The 23,741-nt window shown below is 38.0% G+C and overlaps 1 protein-coding gene across 2 annotated transcripts in view; it reads right to left on the reverse strand.

Annotated features, from left to right (window-relative positions):
• Window positions 1-500: 500 nt before the first annotated feature.
• Window positions 501-23,741, reverse strand: part of GTF2E1 (general transcription factor IIE subunit 1) — a 33,324-nt gene continuing 10,083 nt past the window's right edge. For both annotated transcript variants that reach the window (XM_045785083.2, XM_045785082.2), the window contains exons 3-5: window positions 13,759-13,960; window positions 7,596-7,834; window positions 501-3,571 (exon numbers count right to left, since the gene is read on the reverse strand). In XM_045785083.2, coding sequence (XP_045641039.1) covers window positions 3,144-3,571; window positions 7,596-7,834; window positions 13,759-13,960 — 869 coding nt within the window. In that variant the 3' untranslated portion in view covers window positions 501-3,143. The remainder of the gene's footprint in view (window positions 3,572-7,595; window positions 7,835-13,758; window positions 13,961-23,741) is intronic.

Consider the following 23,741-nt stretch of genomic DNA (forward strand, 5'->3'; position numbering starts at 1 on the left):
ACCCTATTGAGTCCTTAGGTATGTTGTTGAAATATGGGGTAAGTCCAAAATTTTACATTCTGAATTTTATTTCCCTATTAATTTTGAGTATAAAGTCAGAGATATTTCTCTAAGGAAATGATGAACCCAGGATTTTAAAAAAGTAAGTCACACCTAAAAGTCCTAGTATTAATATAAAAAGTCTGCCTTTGTTATCCTATTTCTTTAATTCTACTGCACATTTTCTACACGAACTTCTTTAAAAATCTATTTGATCCTTTTTCTAACATGGGAGTATCTTTTCCATTATAACACATTAAGACCACTGTAACTGTAATCCCTAATTATATATATATATCTTTAAATACAAATATCTGCCTCACAGGTTTGTTATACAGGATTAAATGAGTCAACATGTGTAAAGACATATAGTATTATTAGAACCTTTCTTCTTTGCACATACATGTAAAAAAACAATCTTTCTATACTTAACACATAATGGGTATCTTTTCCTATTGATATTCTTTTTTTTTTTTTTAAGATTTTATTTATTTATTTATTTATTCGACAGATACAGCCAGCAAGAGAGGGAACACAAGCAGGGGGAGTGGGAGAGGAAGAAGCAGGCTCCCAGCAGAAGAGCCTGATGTGGGGCTCGATCCCAGAATACCGGGATCACACCCTGAGCCAAAGGCAGACACTTAACCACTGCACCACCCAGGTGCCCCAATACATTCTTTTTAACAGCTACAGGACTTCAGAGGAACATAGTTTAATTCCAGATCAATGCATATTTAGTATATTTGTGTATCTATATTCTATTTCAAACACTGTTGCAATAAATACTTATTCATACTTGTGTCTTCACTCATGACATTCTTCTGTAGCACAAATTCCATACACAAACACACACACACACACACACACACACACACACACACACAGAACGATCCAGGCCTTGAGGTATGCTCATACATACAGCAGAGGAAGAAATAAAGTCTGAAGACTGAGAAGGAACAGTCAATGAAGTAAGGAGAGCCAAGACAGCATAATGACTAGGATACCAAATGAAAATGTTGCAAGGAGAAAGGATGGATTGATAGCATCAAAGACTGAAGAGCAGCCAAAAAGACTGAGGACTGAAGTTTTGTTATGTTGGACAATTGTGACTGGAGAAAGCTGTTTCAGTGTAGTAACAGGGCAAGACACAAACCCCAAGAGGGAGAGAAAAGAAATATGCAACTAGTTTATATGATTCTCTAAGAAGCTAGTATATAACAGGAAAGAAAAACTAGAACAGTAGCTCTAGGAAGCAGAACATGCAAATTAAGTTAGACTCAAGAAAAAATACCAAGAAACATTGCTTCATTGAAATAAAGAGCTGACAGTTCACCTACAACTACGTTTTATTTTTTTTTAAGATTTATTATTTATTTGAGAGAGAAAGAGCAAGCAAGCAGGGGGGGAGGGGCAGAGGGAGAAGAGAATCCTGAGCAGACTCCCCGCTGAGTGCAGAGCCCAACACAGGGCTCAATTCCATGACCCTGAGATCATAACCGAAGCCAAAATCAAGAGTCAGAAGCTAACCAACCTAGTCATCCAGGTGCCCCTCAAACTGTTTTAGACACCTGATTCATATTTTATTTAAATGAACTTCTTTCTACAACCATGAAAGTTTAAAAACAATGTTTAAAAGTTGAATAGGCCCTTACGTACAAGATACATACATAAAAGTCATTCTTAAGGCAGCTTATTGCCAGAAAAAATTTAGACCATGTACAATTGCATCTGTTATTTGAAATATGACTATTAAGAGAAAAAAGTCTGAAACACTGTTTTAATGGGAAGAGTATTCATTTTAATTATGCTCCAAGATGTTACAGAGCTAGAAAACGAATTTCAGTCAGTATAAAATAGATTTATTGTCAATATTCAGTCATTAATACAACCCAGGTAAATGAAACACCACTTCATACAAGGCTCAGATACTCTAAAATCTATCTTCACGCATGTACTATAAAATGATAAATACTTAAAAATTACAATGCCAGGAAAAATATTACAAAAAATACAATTGCTATAGACCCTTGCATGAAAGTTCTTTATTTTTAAAGTTCTGCTTTAGGGAATAATACCATGCTACATATCAGAACCAAAAATAAACTATGTTCCTTGAGGTTACAATGTTCAACAACGTACTGGATGCACTTCTAAAACACCATGGCTGACAAGAATCAAAAGAGACACAAAGAAGGACTTCAATGACGTTGAGAGAAAAGAGAGAAGTAATCAATTATACACTGATTTCTGCTGGAATGGCCTCACTGAACAATTTACAGCACTGCAGAAGACAGGAAAAGGAAAGGGACCAGTCTTAGCTTTCCATAAAGGACTTCCAAATCAGCACAAACTCAGGTAATTCTAAAAGGCACTGTTCCCAGTGCTCTCCACTCTTCAACCCTGTAGAGTAACTCCTTGCCCTATATTCATGTTTTTTCCTATAGGGTTTACCAAGTATACTTTCCGTTTTCTATCATCCAACATCCAAACCAAAAGGCATTAAGCAAAACAACAGACTCTATCAGTCAGTTCGAAAGACACAAATTTTGGCTTACATATTAATAATGAGATTAGGCATATCCATCCCTCTTCTCCCCTTACATATTGACTCCAATCCTCAACTATGCAGCAATATGAAGTTATAAGATTTTTTTGTCTCTCATCAATGATTTGCCGGTTGCCAAGCTGCTTGGCAGCAATATCAGGAATTGCTTGGAATGCTTGGTCAGAACAGATTTTTAAAAGGATGTGATCAATCAATTAGTGTAACCTATCACAGGTTCTATAGGCAGACAGGAAGAATTTACCTCACAGATCTGCACTCATTTCAGAAGTGAGAAAAATGGGTCTTAAAAAGGAAAAAGATTAGGTAAATATGAAATACAGTAAGATATTAATACTGTAGTAAGAGCAGGGAAGAAATGCTTATATAGCCAACCTACCTGTGGGGAAGCTTCTGGCATAAAAATCAAACATTCTCTCCCATTATTGTTTAGCTGCTTTACTTCGAGAAGGGCAGAATGCCACTTAAACACTTTTCTTCAAGGGCAGGGAATTTGTTTTTGAACTGGGCATTAAAGAAAGGAAGAAAAGGTAGGGGAAGCTCACTCAAAAAGGTCCTCAAACATGCGCTGTCCCATTGCTATGTATGCTTCCTTCTCCTCTGGTGTCATCTGGGCCACCAGCTCTGGCCGTTGGCTCACTTCGCTGTAGGAGAACGGACGGCCAGCCACCATAACGATGGGGTCATCTGCTACTTCCTCAAACTCATCGTCCTCCTCCTCATCCTCGTCCCGATGATGCGTTGCCACAGCTGCCGGTCGAGGTGGGGAGTCATCGTCTGACTCACTGGTCTCACTCTCTGAGTCACTCCCATTGGCAGCGGTCACGGGAGCAGCTGCCCCCACTGAGCCTGCTGTGGTAGAGGAGGTCTTCTTCTCATGAATGAGTAGCGCTCTCATGACCTCCTCATTATCATCTGGCCCTGCACGGCCCTCCTCACGCTCCTGAAATGCGTCTACATCTATGCCGCCTGGAAGGAAAAACCCAGAAAGTCAATGTCCTTAAGTATAAAAGGCGTTTCTTTATAACTAACAGACTTCACTGGTTCCAGTTTTTGAGCAACTGTCCATAAGATATTCAAAATATTTCTCACAAACTGGAACTTAAGTAGCATGGTTTAAGCACATGTGTTTCAAGAATAACATAGCCTGGATTTGAATCCGGGTCCTTTTAGATGTAAGCTGTACTACTTGGGCAAGTTTTTAGTCTGTGAACTTTGGTACCTTTTCCTCTAAAAGGGAGTGATAAAAACATCTACCTTACAGAGCTCTAGATAAGAACATATGTAATTATGTCTATGAAGGACCAAGTACTGTAGCTGGCAAAATAGGAAATCAAAACATGGCTCCTCATCCTGCTTCAAGTAAAAGCCAAAAGCTTTACAATGGCCTACAGAGTCCTACATTATTTGGAACCCCTCCTGCTCACTTGCTCACCTACTTACCTCCTCTCTTTCCCTTTGCTCATTCTTAGCTAGCCACAGTAGCCCCATGGTATTCCATGTCCGATTCATATTCACTCTGACCTTAAGGCCTTTGTACTGCCTATTTCCTCTACCTGGGATATTTCCCTCTCTGTTATATAGCTAAATCCCTCACATCCTTTATGTTTTTACTCAAATGTACTCTTCTTATAATTCACCCCAGCCTATACTCCCAACACTATTTTTTCCCCATAGCACTTACTTTCTAACATAATAAATCTTGCCTATAGTCTTCGTCACCTCCTTTCCCAGGATATAGGTTCTCCACAGATATTTATCTTTTTTATTCAATGATACATCCCATGCACCCAAAATAGTGCCTATCACTTATTAGGCACCATATAAATACATGAATGAATAAATGAAGTTTTATTTTCCTGAAACACTAAGTGTACTTTGAACTCTTTATAAATGGAATCTAGTATCAGGAATGAAGCTCTTCTCAGCACACATCTTCTATCATTTTGTGTACATATCAGGCCTGAAAAATTACAGATGAAAAATTTAAGAAAAACATTTGTATTCTGAATACCAAGTACACTGCTATTTAAAACATATAAAAGGATTAAAAATGTTATTTGGAACCTAACTCCCTGATTCAGATCTTGACTCTAACACCTATTAACTATGACTTTGGCCAGGTTAACTTCATCTCTCTCTGCCTCAATTTTCTCACGTACAAAAAGGGGGAAAAAATGAGTACATACCTCATTGGATAATTGTGAGGATTAAGTGAATATCTGTGAAGTGTTTAGAATGAGCCTGGCACTTAGCTTAGTGTTATCTATCATCAACATCATAACCAAGAAAAGGCCCAGAAATGACCAATTCTGGCCATGAATGAAGTGAGAACATCTTCTCATTAACACATTAGAACGGATTAGTGTAACCTTGGACAATTTAGAAAGTGTAGAACTCCAGAGATTGAGTTTGGGCAGCTAAGAGACAGAAAGGGAAACAGGAATTGAGAAGTTAGAAGGTCAGAGAAAATAGGCTTTTGATAACACAGATGTAAAAATGAGAATTAAAATCAAGCTTCACTAATTTAAAACACTGCTAAAGGCTGAGGCTCCTTCCTAGAGTCCTTACTGCCAATTCAGTATTTCAACAGGAAAAAAGACAAGGAATTAATTGTCTCTAAGGTAATCATCGCTTCTATAAGAATTTTCCAATAAGCTTAATATTACCAACGTAGTATTTTGATTAATGTTTAAAGCAAATATAAAGTTAGGAAAAAGCAATTTAGTTTTGTAAACTAAATCGTCATATCTAAAAGATTTATGACAAGGGTCTCAAGAGGTTTGGGGAAAAAAGGAACTGCTCTGTTACAGATGAGGACGGACAACAAAAAATAAGGATAAATGAGAAAAGAGCTGGATGGTAAAGTAGAAACACTAGTTCTAGGAACAGTCTTATTTAACAGTTGTAAGTCACAAAAAAAAGCCATATATAATGGGAAATTGTCAAGTCATGATGCTAAGCAATTCTGGATTCTTAAAGGCCAAGCTGATGGCAAAAAAAAGAAAAAAATACATAGGAAGAGCTGAAGGTTGTATAAGTGGGCAGAAAACTGTACTGACAAGTATAAGAAAATCTGCCTATAGGAAAACAATCTGAAACATATTGAAAGCTATCTGATACAGAGGAGGGGAGGATCTTCAAAAACCTCTGCACGTGTTTCTAAAGTTGTTGGTCTTAATATGCTTCCAGACCCAAAGCAACAAAGCATCAGGTAAAAACGAGAAGGATGTTGTAAGTAAAACTCAAATCATTAATGATAATTCCACACATAAATAACATATATTGCTCTGGTTACTAAATCTAAAGTAAAGTATATTATGGTTGGAGAAGGTCCAGAAGAAGACAATTAAAATAAAACAAAAAATGTAGATGGAGGTGGCTGGGGGGAAGAGGACTATTTGTGAGGAAAGTAGAAGAAAATAGAATTAGAATAAATTACTATGTTTTCAGTATAGTAATGAGCACATGATTAAAGTCTATAAAATTCTAAAAGATATTAAAATAACTTGAAGTCTGAGGAAAATTAAGTGTAGGACAAACAAGACTCCCTTCACACTTTCACAAGAGCCTATTCTATCATAAAATTTAATTAAGATAAATTTAGACATGAGTATACTATTCTATTTTACACAGAAAGAAAATAGTCACAAATCAGAATTGGGTAGACTAGATAACTTCTTAAAGGCCCTTATGATTCAAATTCTGTCATTCTAGGAATTGTAAAAATCGAATGTTAAGCTTATGCGCCTAATTGTACATAATGAGGGCTAACAATAATTTTATTCAATTTTCTAAGTTCAAAGAAAAGAAGGTTTGGTAGTTTTAAGAACGGCAAGAAGCCAAGGTGGGGGGGAACAAGCCTATTAAATAGTTGACAGCATCACTCCTATATAATCTAAAACAATCTGAATCAAAATAACTAAACACATAGCCAAGCTAATCAGTGGAAAGGAGAGAGAGTAAAGTATGGTTGCCAAAGAAAACTTTTTTTCTGATTGGAATCAAAATACCAAGAAGAATCACACTAGAGGTATTACCTGATTTTATTATCACTACCCAACTCCATACTATTTGTTAAATCTTAGCATACACAGTTAAAGAAATGCTAATATAAAGGCAAAAGAGGTTAGGAGAAATACCAAAAAACAAGTAGTTTTCAGTTTCAGGGATTAAAGAACCATACTCAGGTGATGTGTTTGAAATGATACATAACCTGGGAATAGGACCATGTAGATTCTAATGCTGACAAAACCTAACCAGAGGTACAAACTCCCTTTCATCTCTGCTTCCCAGCTTCTGAGTAATCTGTCCAGTCCGGGCCTCACATTTTCTACATACTCCCAAACATCACCACCCAAAGTCTTTAAATCCAGTAACTTTAAAGTTTTAAGAAGTAAAATGCTGCAGTTCTCAAAATGTTGGTTACTATGTAATTCTTAAGTCTTTAGGGATCACTGAGAGTTCTAAAATCTTCTAGTATGGAGTTCTGTCAATCTTCTTAGATGGTAAGAATCCTTAATCCTTTACTCAGGTGGCTTCTTTTTTATATATTTCGGGTAGCACAAACACACTGGTATTTACAAGGAGACAACATAAACAAGTTTGGACTAGTATATAGTTTTGATTCCCAATTCAGAGAAATAAAAAGGAATACAAGTTAGGGCAACAGAAGAATAAAGAATAGGTGAATTTGGCCACTTCGAACATACAAGCACTTTTCCATGAAATTAAGACAAAGAAATGGTAATTTCTTAATTCTAAAAATGAAGATTTAAAATCTACTTGTTATTTCAACTAAGTTGAAGGACAGTACAAGTATGTATTGGTTGGTTTTAATGCTTATTGCTTAATTTCTTACTTCCTGGTACAACGCAATTGTTTTGTAAAACAGATATAATGAATTACCAATAAAACTAAGAATTGCCCACTAAGTCAAGTTCATTTTCCACCGAACCCACAACATATTCATTTTACTGACTTCTATTCTTACCTTCCTTCATCTCTTCAGAACTATATGCTCCTTGGACAGTGCTCTCTCTCAACCAAATGGGTCTCTCTTTGGCAGATTTCCCCTCCAGTGAGGCTCGATGATCTTCTTGGTCATCCATGTTAATGACAACATTCTGAGTGTATAAGTCCTCATAGGAGGGACCTTTGGTGGCCCATGCTTCCCGGTGGTGCCCACCTGCCAGGCCAGCAGCTCCAGCAGTAGTTCCTGCACGGTCCTTGCTAAAAAAAAAAGATGAGAAGAGGGGAGGAAGAAGAAAAATTAAAGTACTGGTGTTCGAAAAGCAGCACAGCTGGGGAGGTTACTGAAGAATCACAAACAAATGCTATCTAGCAGTCATATACACATGCTTTAGCAATTCTGAGAAACCTCTCTTGTAACAGGGTATCGGATTTGTATTTAAGTTCCTCAAACACTGGGTCCACTGGCGTATATATAAATGAATGAGGTTTCATAATTTAAGATGTTTCAATAAATCTACTTAAGGAGAGGGGAGACTAATAAAGGTGACATAATCTACTTAAAGACACTAGCTGGCAAAAATCTCTCTCAGTCACACCTTTCATGAGTATTCTGTTTAAAAACAAACAAAACACATTATATTTTTTAAAATCTCTCTCATCTAAACCAAGTATTCAGAGTGGTTCTGTGTGCTTTTCTCCTTGTGTGCTGAGAAGCTAAAAAAGTATTCTACAAAACCAGGCCTCAACTTAGAATTAATGTTCTCCTCCTGCTATTCACCAAATAAGGTATATCGTTATGCACAATTAACCTCTTTTTTACTGAGTTGTATCTTTCCATTTTTGTACCTGTGCTGACCCTGGTATCTATCCCCAGCCATTATCCACCCTGCAGTAACCATGATCTATTATTTCTCAGTCTATTTGTTTTGCTTTTTACCTCTACCACCCATGATCTTCTTGCCTGATCATTCCTTATCTTTCTCTCGTCACTTATGTTTCCTCATCTCTATTAGTTTTCAGTCTTTCGGCTGCTCCCTCTTTTATCTGCTTGTTCCACTTTCAATCCGTTTCCCCATTCTTTTTTTTTTTTTTTAAGATTTTATTTATTTGAGAGAGAGAGAGGGAGCACAAGCCCAAGTAGGGCGCAGAGGTGGAGGGAGAAGCAGGCTCCCCGCTGAGCAGGGAGCCCAATGTGGGACTCGATCCCAGGACCCTGGGATCATGACCTGGGCTGAAGGTAGACATTTAACTGACTGAGCCCCCAAGCATCCCACCGTTCCCCGTTTTTCTGAATGTACCCGATTCTCTGTGTGTCTAAGCTCATGCCTTGTCTTTCTCTGCCTGCTACTGATGTGTTCTCTACATCAATTTCTATGCATAACTCTCCCTTGATATCTGTTTAGACAGCTATGTTTTATCCCATGAACTATCTCCATGTTTCATGAATCACCTGTTTACTTAGTGCCTGCTTGTTGTCTTTCTTGATACCTTTTGCTATATTCTTTTAAGTGTCTACTGACTGACTCTCTTGGCCCACTTCTCCTTTACTTCTCTTCCATTTTTCTCTAAATCTCTTCCATGGATCCTAGATGTCTCCTGTGTGGAGTCCTGTCTCATTTGAGCCTAATGAATATTTCTTCATTTGGCTTTATGTCCTGTCCAACTCCTCTCTCTCAGAAACCATTCACCATTTTCCCTTTTCTTTGGTCCTACTTCATCTCTGCTTACTCCACTGCTCTTCATTTCTTCCTGGGCCCACTTATATCTACTTGAGTTTTCCATCTCATGCTTGGTTGAGGTTTCTCTGATGTACATCTCTGTCCACGTATCTGACTGGCCCGTTACATCTCTCCCTGAGAATACTGTGTCTGATTATCCTCTGGAGGTAATCATGGGCTTATCCTATCCTTCCTGTTCTCCCTCCAGGTATTTACAAGCCCACTCCCACTTTTGCTAAGAAAATAAAATAAAAAATAAAAAGTGTTTTTTCCAGTCATCCACTGATCCGTGCCTCTAGTGATACCCAGAGCTGCTTTGTAAAGCATTCTGTCCCACAGCCTTTGTACCACGCCAGCTCCTGCCTTTGGTGGTACCCAGGGCTGTTTTGTAAACCATTCTGTCCCACAGCCTTTGTACCAGTTATTTATTCTCCCCCGTTCTGAGTCTAGGCCTACTAGGCATCTCTCCATACCCCATCCATGGGCACGCTATATTTTCAAAGTCTTACTTTACAGACGCAAATAACTGGTTTCTCTTTACCTTTTCTTTCTTTCTACATTCATCTAATGTTGGTTTTTGCACTATTTTACTATGTCTGTCTCAATTTAATCCCTATCTGTTCCTAGTTACTCTCTATCTCCATCCCCATCTTGTTCCATTGTTGTCTTCTAAAACAGTGTGTCACTGCCTTCACTAGAATTCGACTCTGTTTGCTTTGGTATAAGTTGGCTTTTTGAATTTTGGTCTCCCCTGAGCATTCCTTTTCTTTCTCTTCTTTTCTCTCTCAACTTGATCTGTGTTTATGTTTCTGTGCTCACTCTATATTCTGACCCTCTCCTTTCTCACGCAGTTTCCCAGACTCCTTTTCATGTCTCTTCTATCCCCAGCCAGCATCCTTATCTTGCTGCATTGAGCCTGTCTGCCCCAAATGTATCTCCATGAGCTAGCCTTATGCCTTTTCTGTCTCTCTCCACCTACTTATGTTTCTCTAGCTCTGACCTGGCCAACTACATCCTGTCCTTATCTTTCTCTCCTTCATCCAGACTCTTAAATGGTTTCCTCACTCTTTCTGAAGCTACTGTTTCTCTCTCTATATAACCTAGAACACATAGTTTTCACCTACGCTCTATCTTTAGCATTAAGTCTGAAGACTATCTTCTGAAGGTTAGCGAGTATTCAGTACTTGAGTAGAGAACAAGAGTAAAGAAAAAGAACAGGACATTTAAAATAAATGTTAGCATGAAATTACTTTTAAAAAGTCTTTGTTTTCAGTACTCCATTATGGAAACTCAAGATTGGTTTTACTCCAGTTTGAAGCAGGAGAGCTTTGACCCCAAATCAAACAAAAAATTTTTTAAAGATTTATTTATTTTAGAGGGGGGAGGGCAGAACAGGGGGAGACAGAATCCCAAGCAGATTCCCCGCTGAGCACGGAGCCTGACACAGGGCTCAATCCCATGACCCCGAGATCACGACCTGAGCTGAAATCAAGAGCTGGGCACCTAGGTGCCCCCAAACAAATTTTTTAAATCTGGAAGAATTTTTTTAAAAGATACTTTTAACCATGGAGAGTTGAGTGCACAGATTTTATTTCTACCTTTACCACAGTTACAGACAAATCTAAATTCTTAGCAAATGTGACACTAAAAATCAAGATGAGAGACAGTTAGGTTCACTCCTTCTGCATATTTAAATTTTTTCTATGGAAAGAATGTACACATTCTACTTAATGATGACAAAAGTGACAATTCAGTTTTGAATTTTTTTACATTATTTAAGAAATTTTAGAACTTTCAAGACATATAACTCACTCAGGAGTGAGGGAGGAATATTTCAAAACTAAAATTTTTAAGATCTTTAAGGTGAGTGTTAGGTAAGAGATGACAAAAAAAGGAGAGATTACTGACAAAAAATTCCATTTAAGAAAGACTTTAAATATCACCAGTGGTTGACTTGCTGAAAGGCTGGAACTGTCCATCAGCTCTTAGGTTAAGTCTACTGAGAGTTCTGCAGAGGCAGCCTCTGGTTTCTAATCTAGGGATAAGCTAGAATTTAACTGGTTACAGATCAGTAACCAAAATAACAATGAAGCCACTTATTTTTTTTTTTCATCAATGAATTACTATCATCTCTGAGCTCTCATGCCATTCTACTGATATTTCTCTTCTTAAACCGGGGGCAAGATAGCTATTATAGAACGGTTACGCTCTGAAACAGATCCTACAGTACAGAAAGGCTAAATCAATACCACTTCCAGGATGTCATATCCAGGCAGTGGAGCTTGTCAAATGCTTCGTGAGCATTTGGTTACCTCGGCCAGGGTAACACCTTCTAACCTGGTTCCAATGGTCCTTCTCCTGACTATGTAGAAGCAACTGTACTTAGTTGTGGCTGGCCCCTCCAGGTACCCCATTCTAGCTCTCTTGCCTGCCTCCATTTCTGCCTTTCTTCCCTAGTGACCAACCTGTCAGCCTTTCCTGATCAGTCTACTTCCTCTATTTCCTGATTCTTCTTCATTCCTAGAGTAACCATTATTCCTAATGAGAAACCAGGTGACTAGCTACAGAGCTACTGTTGTGCCTCTAGCATTGCTGTACCACTAAGACTTGTCTCTGGCATGGAGTGAGCGATAGCTTTATAAATAAAGAACCTGGAATGAGAGGTGAACGGTGGTAGGAGGAGAATATTAGAGGTAGGATGTCAGTGGTGGTGCTGAATGAATGCTATTGTAATGGGAAAGCATCTTCATAAATAGGAAAATAACTATAGTTAGAGGAGGAAACACAAGAATAATTCATAGATAGTATTACATTGTGTAGAGAATAATCAGAGGATGTTGAAGCATATTTCAACATGAAATAACCCACAGGCTTAGAAAATTATATGTTTTTGTAAAATCAATTTCCCTCTTAGGCTTCTATGTCAGAGTGACGGTATTACTTAAGTCACCAGAAAAAGATATAAAAAATAACTTCTTGACAAGAGACCAAATGACCAGTAACAAAAATTTAAGGGTATCTGTGATGTGGATGATATTAGTTGCCTACCAATTGTGGTTTCTTTCTTTCTTTGCTTACTGAGCTTTTTCAAATACCGATGGCTGTTTGCTCCAAAGGACTCAGGGACCTTCCACAGCACTAAGAGGTTAAACCTTCACTAGTCTAAGCAGCAATCATGTGATCTCACTTTCTCTGCCAGATGCTGGTTTAGAAATAAACATATACGGCAATTCTGGCTGGTGAGAGGAGATAGATAGGATAGAGTAGGATGAAGGTTGTCCTCTGGGCAAGACTTCTTCAATCTTAAAATAGGACACCAAGAAGAAACAGTCCTCTTTTCTACATTTGGACATTTTCTTTTACATGTGATACCTACAAAGACTCAGCCATCTTAGGCTAGCTCCTCTTGTGGTCCCAAGAGGAAAATGAACAGACTGAGTTCATCAGAGTTTAAACACAGAACAAATCTAGACCCTTGAATATGTAACTGAGCTGTAAAATTAATTCTGAACTGTACTACCTCAGCACTCTGGTCATACTAGACAGGTTTTTCTTACTGTTCTTAAGCCACTTCTGGTTTGGTTTTGTGTTATCACGGATAAAGGCATCCTAACTGATCCACAATGCTAGGCTAGAAAATTCTAACAACTTATATAGATATAAAACTTTCTGTACAATTGGATTGTTTTTAACCATCGAAAAGAAACTCAAGTTGCTCAGGAGTGCCCAGAACTGGCTTTACAATACTGAGAGTGCTCCTAAAAACCATACGGTTACAACACTAGGTTCTATGTAAGCCCTCAACGTGGCACTAGAAAAGGGGCAGAGTAGGAGAACACTCCCTGACCCCAAGTCACATTTATGTTTTTCAAAAAAGAATACAAATCACTTTCTATGGCACGCCAAAACCAAGGTTGCCTTTGTAATTCAAACATTAGGGCATACTAATAAAAATAGCGAGCCACAGTAAAAAGTATTAACCCATACGTAATACCTACTACACTTTACTTTCAAAGAAGTTGCATTGAAAACTAAGGAAGACAAGAAATGTACAGTTAAATGCTTCAAAGGAAAAAAAAAAAGAGCAAATGCTATATTCCTTAAAGAATCTCATCTTTCAGAACTTGGCTAGGAAAATTCAAATATCCCCAAGAGGCGCTTCCAATTTAGGGTTAGCTAACAATTGGCCGATTTGCAGTGGGTCCAAGCAGAATGAGTACTTGAAGTCGAACTTGACTATATGAAGATTTTTACCCAAGGCCCACACCGTTCTGCATTCAGTACAAACAAATTTCAGCACCAGCACAAGTTAATAAGCCAAATGTGGTAAAACTGAGAATCTATGTAACTCTGTCTTTAGTCTCCTGGGTATATTACTTACTCATCCTGCTCTCCAAAGTATAGGTAGTTAAAACAAGGGCAAGCTTAAAAGTGTTCTTGGTATGAGCACAGGTCTACACTCACCTTTGTTTCAAGGCTGGTATTTCTGTGGGTTCTGGCTCAAGTATTTCATAGGCCAAGTTCACATCCTCTGTTTCCCGAAGCAAAGCATAAATGGGCTCAATTTGTTCATTAAATCTTGCCAAAAGTGTGCGTGCATCTTTTTTGGGCATTGCTGATTCATCTTCTTCTACCTCTGTATGGCAAAAAGTACAGCGGAAAGTTCCTACAGAGAAAACAAGTATCAGGTCAGGCAAGAGAAATTCTCAAGACTAGCTTTTAGCAAAGAGTTAATATCTCTATCCTCCTCTAACATGTTATTATTAAAACTTTCAAATGCAGAAAACTTGAAAGAATTTTATAGTGAACACTGATGTGCCCACCAATGAGATTCTACAATCAATATTTATCATGTATCTGTCCATCTATCATTTTTAATGCATTTCAAAGTAATTTCACTTCTACCTGCACCACAGCAAAGTTTTTCATCATATTTCTAACATATACTTACTTTAACTTAAAACCAAAATCTTTACAACTTACCACCAAAACCCGTACCCTTCCTCCAACTGCCTTGCTTTTTGTACATTACAAATCGGGGCCTGCATTATGAGGAAAGCCAAACAAATAACTAAAGCCAAGTATCTAGGCATCCTGTACACTGTCACAAGGCTACTTTTTCAAACTTACTAACCATTTATATCTAAACAAATTAAACCAATCCATTTCCAAAGTTAAAGTTCAAGAAGTCTTTATTTTTCTTACTTCTATATCCCTCACACTCAACTCGTAACTAAATTGTAGTAATTCCTTAGAAACATCTCAGATTTTTCACTTCTACTGTCATTTCACTAATCTAGGCCACCATTACTTAGCGTGAAACAGCTGCCTCAATCTGATCTTTGAACCCCTAGTTTCTCCCTCTCCAATCCTAGTTTCCTATGCCACCACTTTTGTCCTCTCATCCCCCTGCTCCTAAGCCTGTCTGGTAGCTTAATTTCTTTTTTTCTTTCTTTCTTTTTTTTTTTTTTAAGATTTTATTTATTCATTTGACAGAGAGAGAGAGAGAGACTGCACAGCAGGGAGAGCGTCAGGCAGCGGGAGAGGGAGAAGCAGGCTTTCCGCTGAGCAGGGAGCCCAATGCGGGGCTCAATCCCAGGGCCCTGAGATGATGACCCGAGCCAAAGGCGCTTCTGAGCCACCCAGGCGCCCCCTGGTAGCTGAATTTCTTAAGTCAACAACATCAAATATAAATTTCTCATCCTAATACTGTATAATTTGGCCCAAAAACATCATAACCCAACCACAGCCCTTTACCTGTCGAGTAAATTCAAACACTTAAAGATAATATCCTAGATATTAATATTTACTTTATTTGTGTAGTGCTTTCCATCTATAAAATACTTCCAAGTACACTTTTTGATCCTTATACCAAACCTGTAAAGTGACATCAGAACTGAGGTTCTGAGGAGTTTTGTGACTGGTCCAAAGTCACGGAGCCAATAAAAGCAGTTACAGCAGCTATTGTATACCTTGCACTTACTAAGTTATTGCCAACCCTCTGAGGTTGGTATAAATACAGAGGTTCTAAGGGGTTAAGTAAATTGCTTAAGATCATACAACTACAAATTGTGGGTAGAGAGCAGGATTCAAACCCAAACTATATTGCTGAAATTCACACTCTTAAACATTACTTAAGAGTCCACACGAGAAGTCCCACTTGGATCTCCAGTTTGGTTCTTACTCCCAGTGCCAAAGATACGCATCCTTCGTTACTAACCCAATTTACCTGAGGGATTAAAAGAGATCATCCATGTACTTAGTGCCAGGCCCACAGTAAGCATGCAAACATTTAGCTTTAAAAAGCTTTATATGTGATTGATACATACAGATGGAGACAACCCTCTAACCCCCCTTTTCCTGGTAAGGAGTAAATAGACCAGGCATCTCTGCTTCAATGCACCACTAGATCCTACTGCTACATTTCAAGTAAAATAAGTTTCACTGCTGTTTCTCACACATAAACAGCAATACCATGCAAATTCCTTGTTCATATACTCTGTCTAAAATACTCTTCATCCATCTTCCTGCTGCCAAAATGGTACCTGATCTTTTACATCTATTCCAAATAAGCAAGCAAGAAAGAGAAGCAGCCCCTTACAGCGAGGAGGTGGCCCAGCACTCAGAGCTAGGCTGTGATGTTTTTCTGTCAGACAGAATCTCACAAGTCACCAACATCAGATGAGTCTTCTGTGTCCACGATGGGAGGAAGGCAAAACCAAGCCTGTCTGAGTCTGACTGAGTACAAACAAAAGCAAGGTCTCTGTGCAATCACAAAAAAATCCGAGCTACCATGAGTGACTGCTGCTTCTTTACCAATTACAGTCCTAGTCTCACCCTGTCCTTCTCATCTCCTAGATAAGATTTATTAACACACCCAATCATAGAATTATCCCCATTCCTGACAGTACCAATGCAAAGCAAACCACCACCACTTCCCCGAATTCTCCCCAAATTACCTAACAAAAGCCCGAATTCTCTAAGTCTGTTAAGCATGTTCTTCCCAAGACACTCCATGGTTCCCCATGTGGCTTTCCTTCCTACACAAAGCATCAATAAACCCAACTTTGTTTACCCAAAGTTGTGTACCTGATGGTTTTTAACTAATGGACATCAGCATAAAGACTCTAGCTTAACCAACTAGACAAGGATACTATTTACCAAAATAAAGAGAAAGAACAATTTCTTTTTGCTTTGTAGGAAAAGACGAAAAGTTGCTTTAGATATCTAAATCCATATTGCCCACTGGCCATCAAAATGGATATGTTAGAAGCCAATTTGTTATAACCACTTAGAGCTCAAGAATGGGGCTTAGATAGAAATTCTGACCGGAGAATCAACACAGAGGAAACAAAAGCTATAAAGTAGGTCAGAGTATCCAAAGAGGTAAGAGAGTGAATAGCACAGGCGGTCAAGATATAAACCCAAGGAAAGAGGGAGCCTTGAAATAAATGGTACAACCAGGACAGAATGCTGTTTCAAGGAGGAAATGTTATGGTGTTAATTTTCAAGGTCAACAAGAATTGAAAACCAGCTTTTACATTTAGTAACAAAGGATAATTAGAAATGCCGGCTAACGAGGTTTTAGTTGGTATGCTCTCTTATTCTCTAACTATTCCAGGCTGCCTCAGCCTCTTCTCTTCAACAGAAATATAAAGAATATAATCCACACTAAAGTGAAAAAATAAACCATATAAAGTAAGGTCTAAATCAGCATTCAAATACCTGCTGAATTTAAAAAACCGCACTGATGTGGGACTTTTGTTCACTGCTGAAAGATGGTCACTTACAGAGATCATCCATGAAAACTAGAGAATAATGCAGAAAAGTTATCTAATTCAGTAGTTTTCAAAATTATTTTTAAAGGAAAAAAACTCCTTCCTCAAAGGAAGAAGTACCTAAGAGACAAACATAAAAGCAAATGCTCTGTGAGGCACAAAGACAGCTAAAGACAAATGGCGACACTAAACAAGTGTGGTCATGGTGAGTATTAACGCCAAGCTTCATCTGGCTTTATTTTTGAGTAAAAGGAAAGTAAAAGATTTTGGGAAAGAACACGAGGCCATCAAAACTACCATTTATAAATACTGACCTGCCTTAGTGGCTTGAGACAGTCTTCCAACAAGCTTGTTCTTCACTGAGTGTTAACATAAAAAATCACTTGTGGAATTTTTAATAATACCCAAGCTCCGCCCCAGAGATGCTGATTCAATAGGTCTGGAGTGGGGCTCAGGAACGTAAATTTTGAAAGTTCCACAAGGAATTTTAACACATACTCCTGGTGGAGAGCTGCTGTTAAATAATCAATTTGATAAATATCCCAACTCTTCTTGTAACTGGACCACTCCGTACTATGTAGTGTGCATAGAATGTACTACTTAAGTATGGGAGAAGAAATAAGTTGAAACTCAGAGCTCTATACCATGTTTCCTTTCAAGAGCAAGAAGGCAAAAACCGGAAACAGCGACCAAGCCACATAAAGGAGAACATGCAAACTAGATCTAAGAACGTGGCAGCAGGAAGAAAATGAGTCTACAAAGACTCAGGCAAAGCATGACAAGTGATGGGATTAGGAGAAAAAGAGTTCAATAATACATTCGTTTGATCATCTACACTCAGAAACCACAAAAGAACTAAGAAAGCTATTAACAAATATTCCCATGTGTTCATCACAGCCAAGTTTGTACCAACAGTATTATCCAAATCTAACATATGAGGGAATAAAGACTTAGAGTTTTAGGTTTACTCAAAAACAAAAATCACTAAGCTTGGATGCAAATATAAATCTTTCTGACTCAAAAGACTAAATGCACTTCACTATCCTGAATTACATATCCCTTTCCCAACCTATTGTCCCTGCCGGCTACAATTTAGCCAACTTCCCCCATGTATATACATAGGTTCTAATTTCTTAAAATATAAAACAGGAGGATTTGTAACAAAGAATTTATTTAACAAACATTAAGTGCCTATCACATGCCCAGCATTTACTCAGCTGGATCTTAATGCATCAGGTTCACCAGAGGATCAAAATACATCTAGTTGTAGATAACTAAAAGGTACTGGAAGTGGGAGAAAAAAGATCTAGAAATAGAATATTTCTTTTTTTTTTTTTTAAGATTTTATTTATTTATTTGACAGAGATAGAGACAGCCAGCGAGAGCGGGAACACAAGCAGGGGGAGTGGGAGAGGAAGAAGCAGGCTCATAGCGGAGGAGCCTGATGTGAGGCTCGATCCCATAACACCGGGATCACGCCCTGAGCCGAAGGCAGACGCTTAACCACTGTGCCACCCAGGCACCCCTAGAAATAGAATATTTCTATTCTATATTTCTAAAATATCTAGAAATAGATATTTCAAACTATATTTTAGGGTTGTCTTTTCAGTAGTATATGAATGTCCCAATTCTATGACTCACGACTCTTCTAATGAAGGTAAGTTAACACTCCAAAATGAGAAAGGAAATGGAGACCTAATTGTGGGCATGAGAGAGGGGAGGAGGAATGACCAAGTGAGAGAGGTGGTTTATACAATTTTAACTTTCTCCCAAAATAAAAAAACGTAAAAACAAAAATGAACTGAGGGCAGGGGGATGGGGTGGGAAGGGGAGGGAAAGGCTGGGAACAAAAGAAAAAAAAAACATCAAAGTTCAGCAAAATTCAAACGTTTTTCTTTTGCTCAACACAGGAGGAGAAAATTTATTATGCTGGCCAAAGTCTTCCACTTCACTGTTTCCAACATGTAATTCATTTTAGCAAACATCACACTTATTTTAATTATCTGAGTATTCAGTCAAGGAACAGTAAATATAAATAAAACCGAAGTGAAAAAAATGTTTATCTTCATTAGTTTGAAAAAAAGGAAATGTTCTGGAAGTTTATCATAACTGAGGAAAAGGACAGAAGATATGAGTCAACTCCCTAAACAATTAGACATTATTAAAATTATATTTTTTCCCTCTTCACTCCAATACATGCAACGAATAGGTCATCAGCTAATGCCAAGAAATCACTGTCAAAGATTTGCCAAGAGTATTAATTGCAACTGGAATATTATTCAGCCATTTTCCTACAAAAAAAAAAAAAATTCAGAATACGCCCAATTGCTTCAGTATGGCACAGGCGCTGCAGTACTGAAGCTAGAGTCATGCTGCAGCGCAAACCCTCAAGGCTAGCCAAGGAAACCGAAAACCAAATGTCTGCTGCCACACGGCCCTCACCCTAGCACGGTGGGATTGATGTCCTAAGTTTGCCACCTTCTAAGTCTAGCCCATCATCTTCTGAGCTGTTTCTGTAGAGCTCACATTCTAGTGGGAATTTGTCAAGGCAAAAAATAACATCATGTGTTGATAAGCATAATAAGAAAAGGCAGGAAAAGAGGATAAAGGAGCGCAATGGAAAGGGGTATGCTCTATTGCACAGGAAACTCGGGGAAGGCCCCTCGGATAAAGCAAGTGAGAAGAGACTTGAAGTCAACCAGTCAAGCAGGTATTTGGCAAGAGGACATGGCATGTAAAAAGGCAAGTACAGTGAAGGCATGCCTGGTGCAGGCAAGGCACAAATAAGATGGCCAGTACAACTGTTGTGGAGTGAACACGAGAGAGAGTAATAGAAATAAAGTCTCCAAAATTGGGGGGTGAGTTGGGGGGCAGATAAACGCCCTTATAGGTTCTGTTAAGGACTCTGACTTTTCTGAATGATGGGAGAGGCCTTTGGAGGGTTTTGAACGGAGCAGTAATAGAGCCTGATGTGCTTTTTAAGAAGGGTCACTGGCTACTGTGACAAACAGTCCATATGGGCAGCAAGAGTGAAAGCAAGGAGACTAGCTAAGAGAATACTGCAAAATCTAAACAAGAGATAATGGCTAAGATAACTTTTCTGGACAATCCTGTGGAAAAAAAAATAAACTCCCCTCACTCAAAAACTTCCAAGAAAAACAAAACAAAACACAATTAACAGTTCCATGTTAAAACCAAGTAACTAGGACTAGAACTCCTAGGATTTTAGTGAGATAAAGAGGAAACTATAAAACTTCAAGACATATCACTAACATATGGGATAAATTTTACCACATTGTATAAATCCAACCACCATCTATACCTTAGGAAGCTTATTTGTACATTGTTTCCCTTCCCACTGAATATTTTATGGGTTATGTATACATGGGGAAAAGGAGTGAACTGGAAGCTTGGGAAAATAAAACTGACAAAAAACTGTAAATATTATTCTCCATTATGCCACACAGTGCTTCTGAAGATGGCCTAATGAAATAGGGCATATTTTCTACATGAACACTACTATAACCAAGAATTTCAATTCCTAACCAAGGTTTTCAAATTAACCCAAAATGACTAACATCATCCTCTAAAAGCAGTGATAAAACCCTAGCCTAAAATATCAACTATTCCCCAAAACAAAGGGTGCTCTGAAATTAGAGTTGAGAGAAACCATATATGGTATAGAACAGACTGAACTTATCATTTTATACATGCTAAAAAAAAGGCCTAGAATGATTACAGGATTCACCCAAGGTGAAAATTACTAACATAACCCAAGACTAGAAGTCAAGACTCTGGAATCCTAATACACCGTCACTTTGCTCTCTTATAGCTATTGCTTAAAGAAACAAAAAACAAAACTTCCGAAAATGACATGTCCACTGAACACACTGATCATGCAAAAGGACTCAACTGTAATAAGTACCCTAAAAAACCCTGATAATACTCTCAGAATTGACCAAGATTTAATACATAAAGCTGATACAGCAACAACATATTAAGAATCACTTCACTTCCTTAGACTTCAAAAGGGCCTGGGGGCAGTGAGGTGGGGTTGGGGATGTAAGGTAGAAGAACTGGAAGGATAACCACAAAACAATAGTTGTTAACACAATGAAAGACAGTGAGAATGGGGACTAGGTTGAGTGGGAGAGCACAGAGCGGAAAAACTAGGTTTGCCATTTTATTTCACATATTTTTCTACTATTTGAGTCCTTAATACATTTACATTAATATACTATGTATTTTTAGCAGAAAGAAAACAAACGTTATTTTGAATCCTCCAAAAGCACTCAACTCCCCCTTAACTAATATGCATAAGTCACACAGTCATTCTTAGGCTGCTCTTTGAAAGCATCATCAAGTCCTTTGTTATAACTTTTATAACTCAAAATATTGAGGGGCATATATATTAAAATGCTAGTCTCAAAAGTCACCTTTTATTCTAATTTCCAAACTATATTTCATAAAACAAATTTCTTCAGTTTAATTGGGCCAGGGGAAATGTATGGAAAAAGGAATTGTTATTATAAAGTATCAACAGACATGACAAGAACATAGTTATATATTTCCTATAATTATGTCGCTATAATAAAAAGGTACTCGAAAACCTATGCTTTAACAATTCACTGTAGAACACGTTAACACTGTAAAATACTCATTTGTTTGCATGCAAAGAAGAAAAAAAGCAGCTTTAATGAATTTTTCAGTTCAGAAGATCTCAAATGTATGTGTGATGTACATAGTAAAACCCCACACTCTAAAATGCAACTTTGCAACAAAATTGGCTTCTGTCCTCCCTTAAATGGATACATCTGGATTTGGTATAATCATACAACATTCCCGGACTCTGGAACTCACTATAAAGGGGAAAAAATGTACCATGCCCTGGAGGGAAAACAACAAATTGAAATGTAAATACTAAAGCCTGCAATAAATTCTCTAAATTAGGCCTAAATCGAATCCATTTCAACATGCAGTGAGCAGGCAAAAAACCTGTGGCTTTGATATGACTATCTGAAAGCCAATGATCCATAGAACATTGTATGCCAGCATCAAACTAAAAAGCAACTCTTCACAAATTAGTTTCTATGTAATCAGCACCAAAATACAAAAAGGATACAACACAAAAAACCTTTATTTAAAAAAAGGCCCTCAGGGCGCCTGGGTGACTCAGTAAGCGTCTGCCTTCCGCTCAGTTCACGATCCCAGGGTCCTGGGATAGAGCCCGGCATCACGCTCTCTGCTCATCAGGGTCTCTGCACAGCGGGAAGCCTGCTTCTCCCTCTCCCACTACCCCTCTGCTTGTGTTCCCTTTCTCGCTGTGTCTCTCTCTGTCAAATAAATAAAATCTTTAAAAAATAAAAAAAAAATAAAAATAAACCAAAAAAAGGCCCTCAAATTCTCAAGATCAAAGCAACAAAATGTTTTAACACATCAGACCTAAAGGTTTTAGAGAGGTGGGAAGGGTAAAAGAGGGAAGGCACTCATCCCTTACTATCTTTCCATAACTTCTTTTTATTTTTATTTTTTTAATTTATTCTAATAATCACCTCCCCCCACCCACCCAAAACATATCCACACCTCTGAGCTTTCCAGTATGATTTTCTAATGAACCCATCCCGGGCAAGATTTCAAATCAGCAAATTAGCAAAATAATCCTAGAAAGATTTTTGTGTGTGCAGCATTTCATACTGCTTATGAGACACCTCCTGTCCTAAGTAGAAAGAGATGAAGACAGAAAAAAGTAGCCTGATGTATGAATGTAAATATTATTAACAAGTCTTTAAGAATCTCACAAACACAGGACCCTAACAGTTTAAAAATATTAGGTTAAGGCAATTGAGGAATTTTCATGATATGGGGATCAAGAAACTAATCTGCTGGGGTGCCTGGGTGGCGCAGTCGTTAAGCGTCTGCCTTCGGCTCAGGGCGTGATCCCGGCGTTATGGGATCGAGCTCCACATCAGGCTCCTCCGCTATGAGCCTGCTTCTTCCTCTCCCACTCCCCCTGCTTGTGTTCCCTCTCTCACTGGCTGTTTCTCTGTCAAATAAATAAATAAAATCTTAAAAAAAAAAAAAAAAGAAACTAATCTGCTTATAAACCAAAAAGCTTCACCAAGCAGTCACAAGGCGAGAAAAGACTCATATGAGTTAACCCCAAATTTATACATGAATATCCCGAGTAGATATGGAGTTTACTGGAATATTCCAAGCAACTCAGGACTAACCAGCTGAATTATAACATTGTGGCTATTTTTAAGAATTATTTATTAGACACTTTCTTTTGCAGTTAGTTATTAAAGACTTCTTTTATACTAATCCTAAAATCTGTCTCTAAGTCTTTTCCATGGAGCCAAACAAAACAAGCTGAATATTCTTTCCTAATATTCAATCAAAAACATCCTAGAAATCTATCAAGCCCTAGATATATTACTTTGTAGGATCCTCCAAACCCTAGAGCAAAATACAGGCATGTGTAAGTGTACCCAGCCAGACATCATTTGATGAGTTGAACTAGATAAAATAATCTCTAAATTCCTATTTCTAAGATCTTATTAAATATATAGTTATAAGATTCTTTTTTTAAAATTTAACTTATTTAAAAGTTTATTTAAAATGGGATTTTGGGGGATGCCTGGGTGGGTCAGTCGGTTAAGCATCTGCCTT

This window comes from Ursus americanus, chromosome 4 (assembly GCF_024610735.1).
Source record: "Ursus americanus isolate L20-20 chromosome 4, mUrsAme1.1.p, whole genome shotgun sequence".
Classification (NCBI taxonomy): Eukaryota; Metazoa; Chordata; class Mammalia; order Carnivora; family Ursidae; genus Ursus; species Ursus americanus.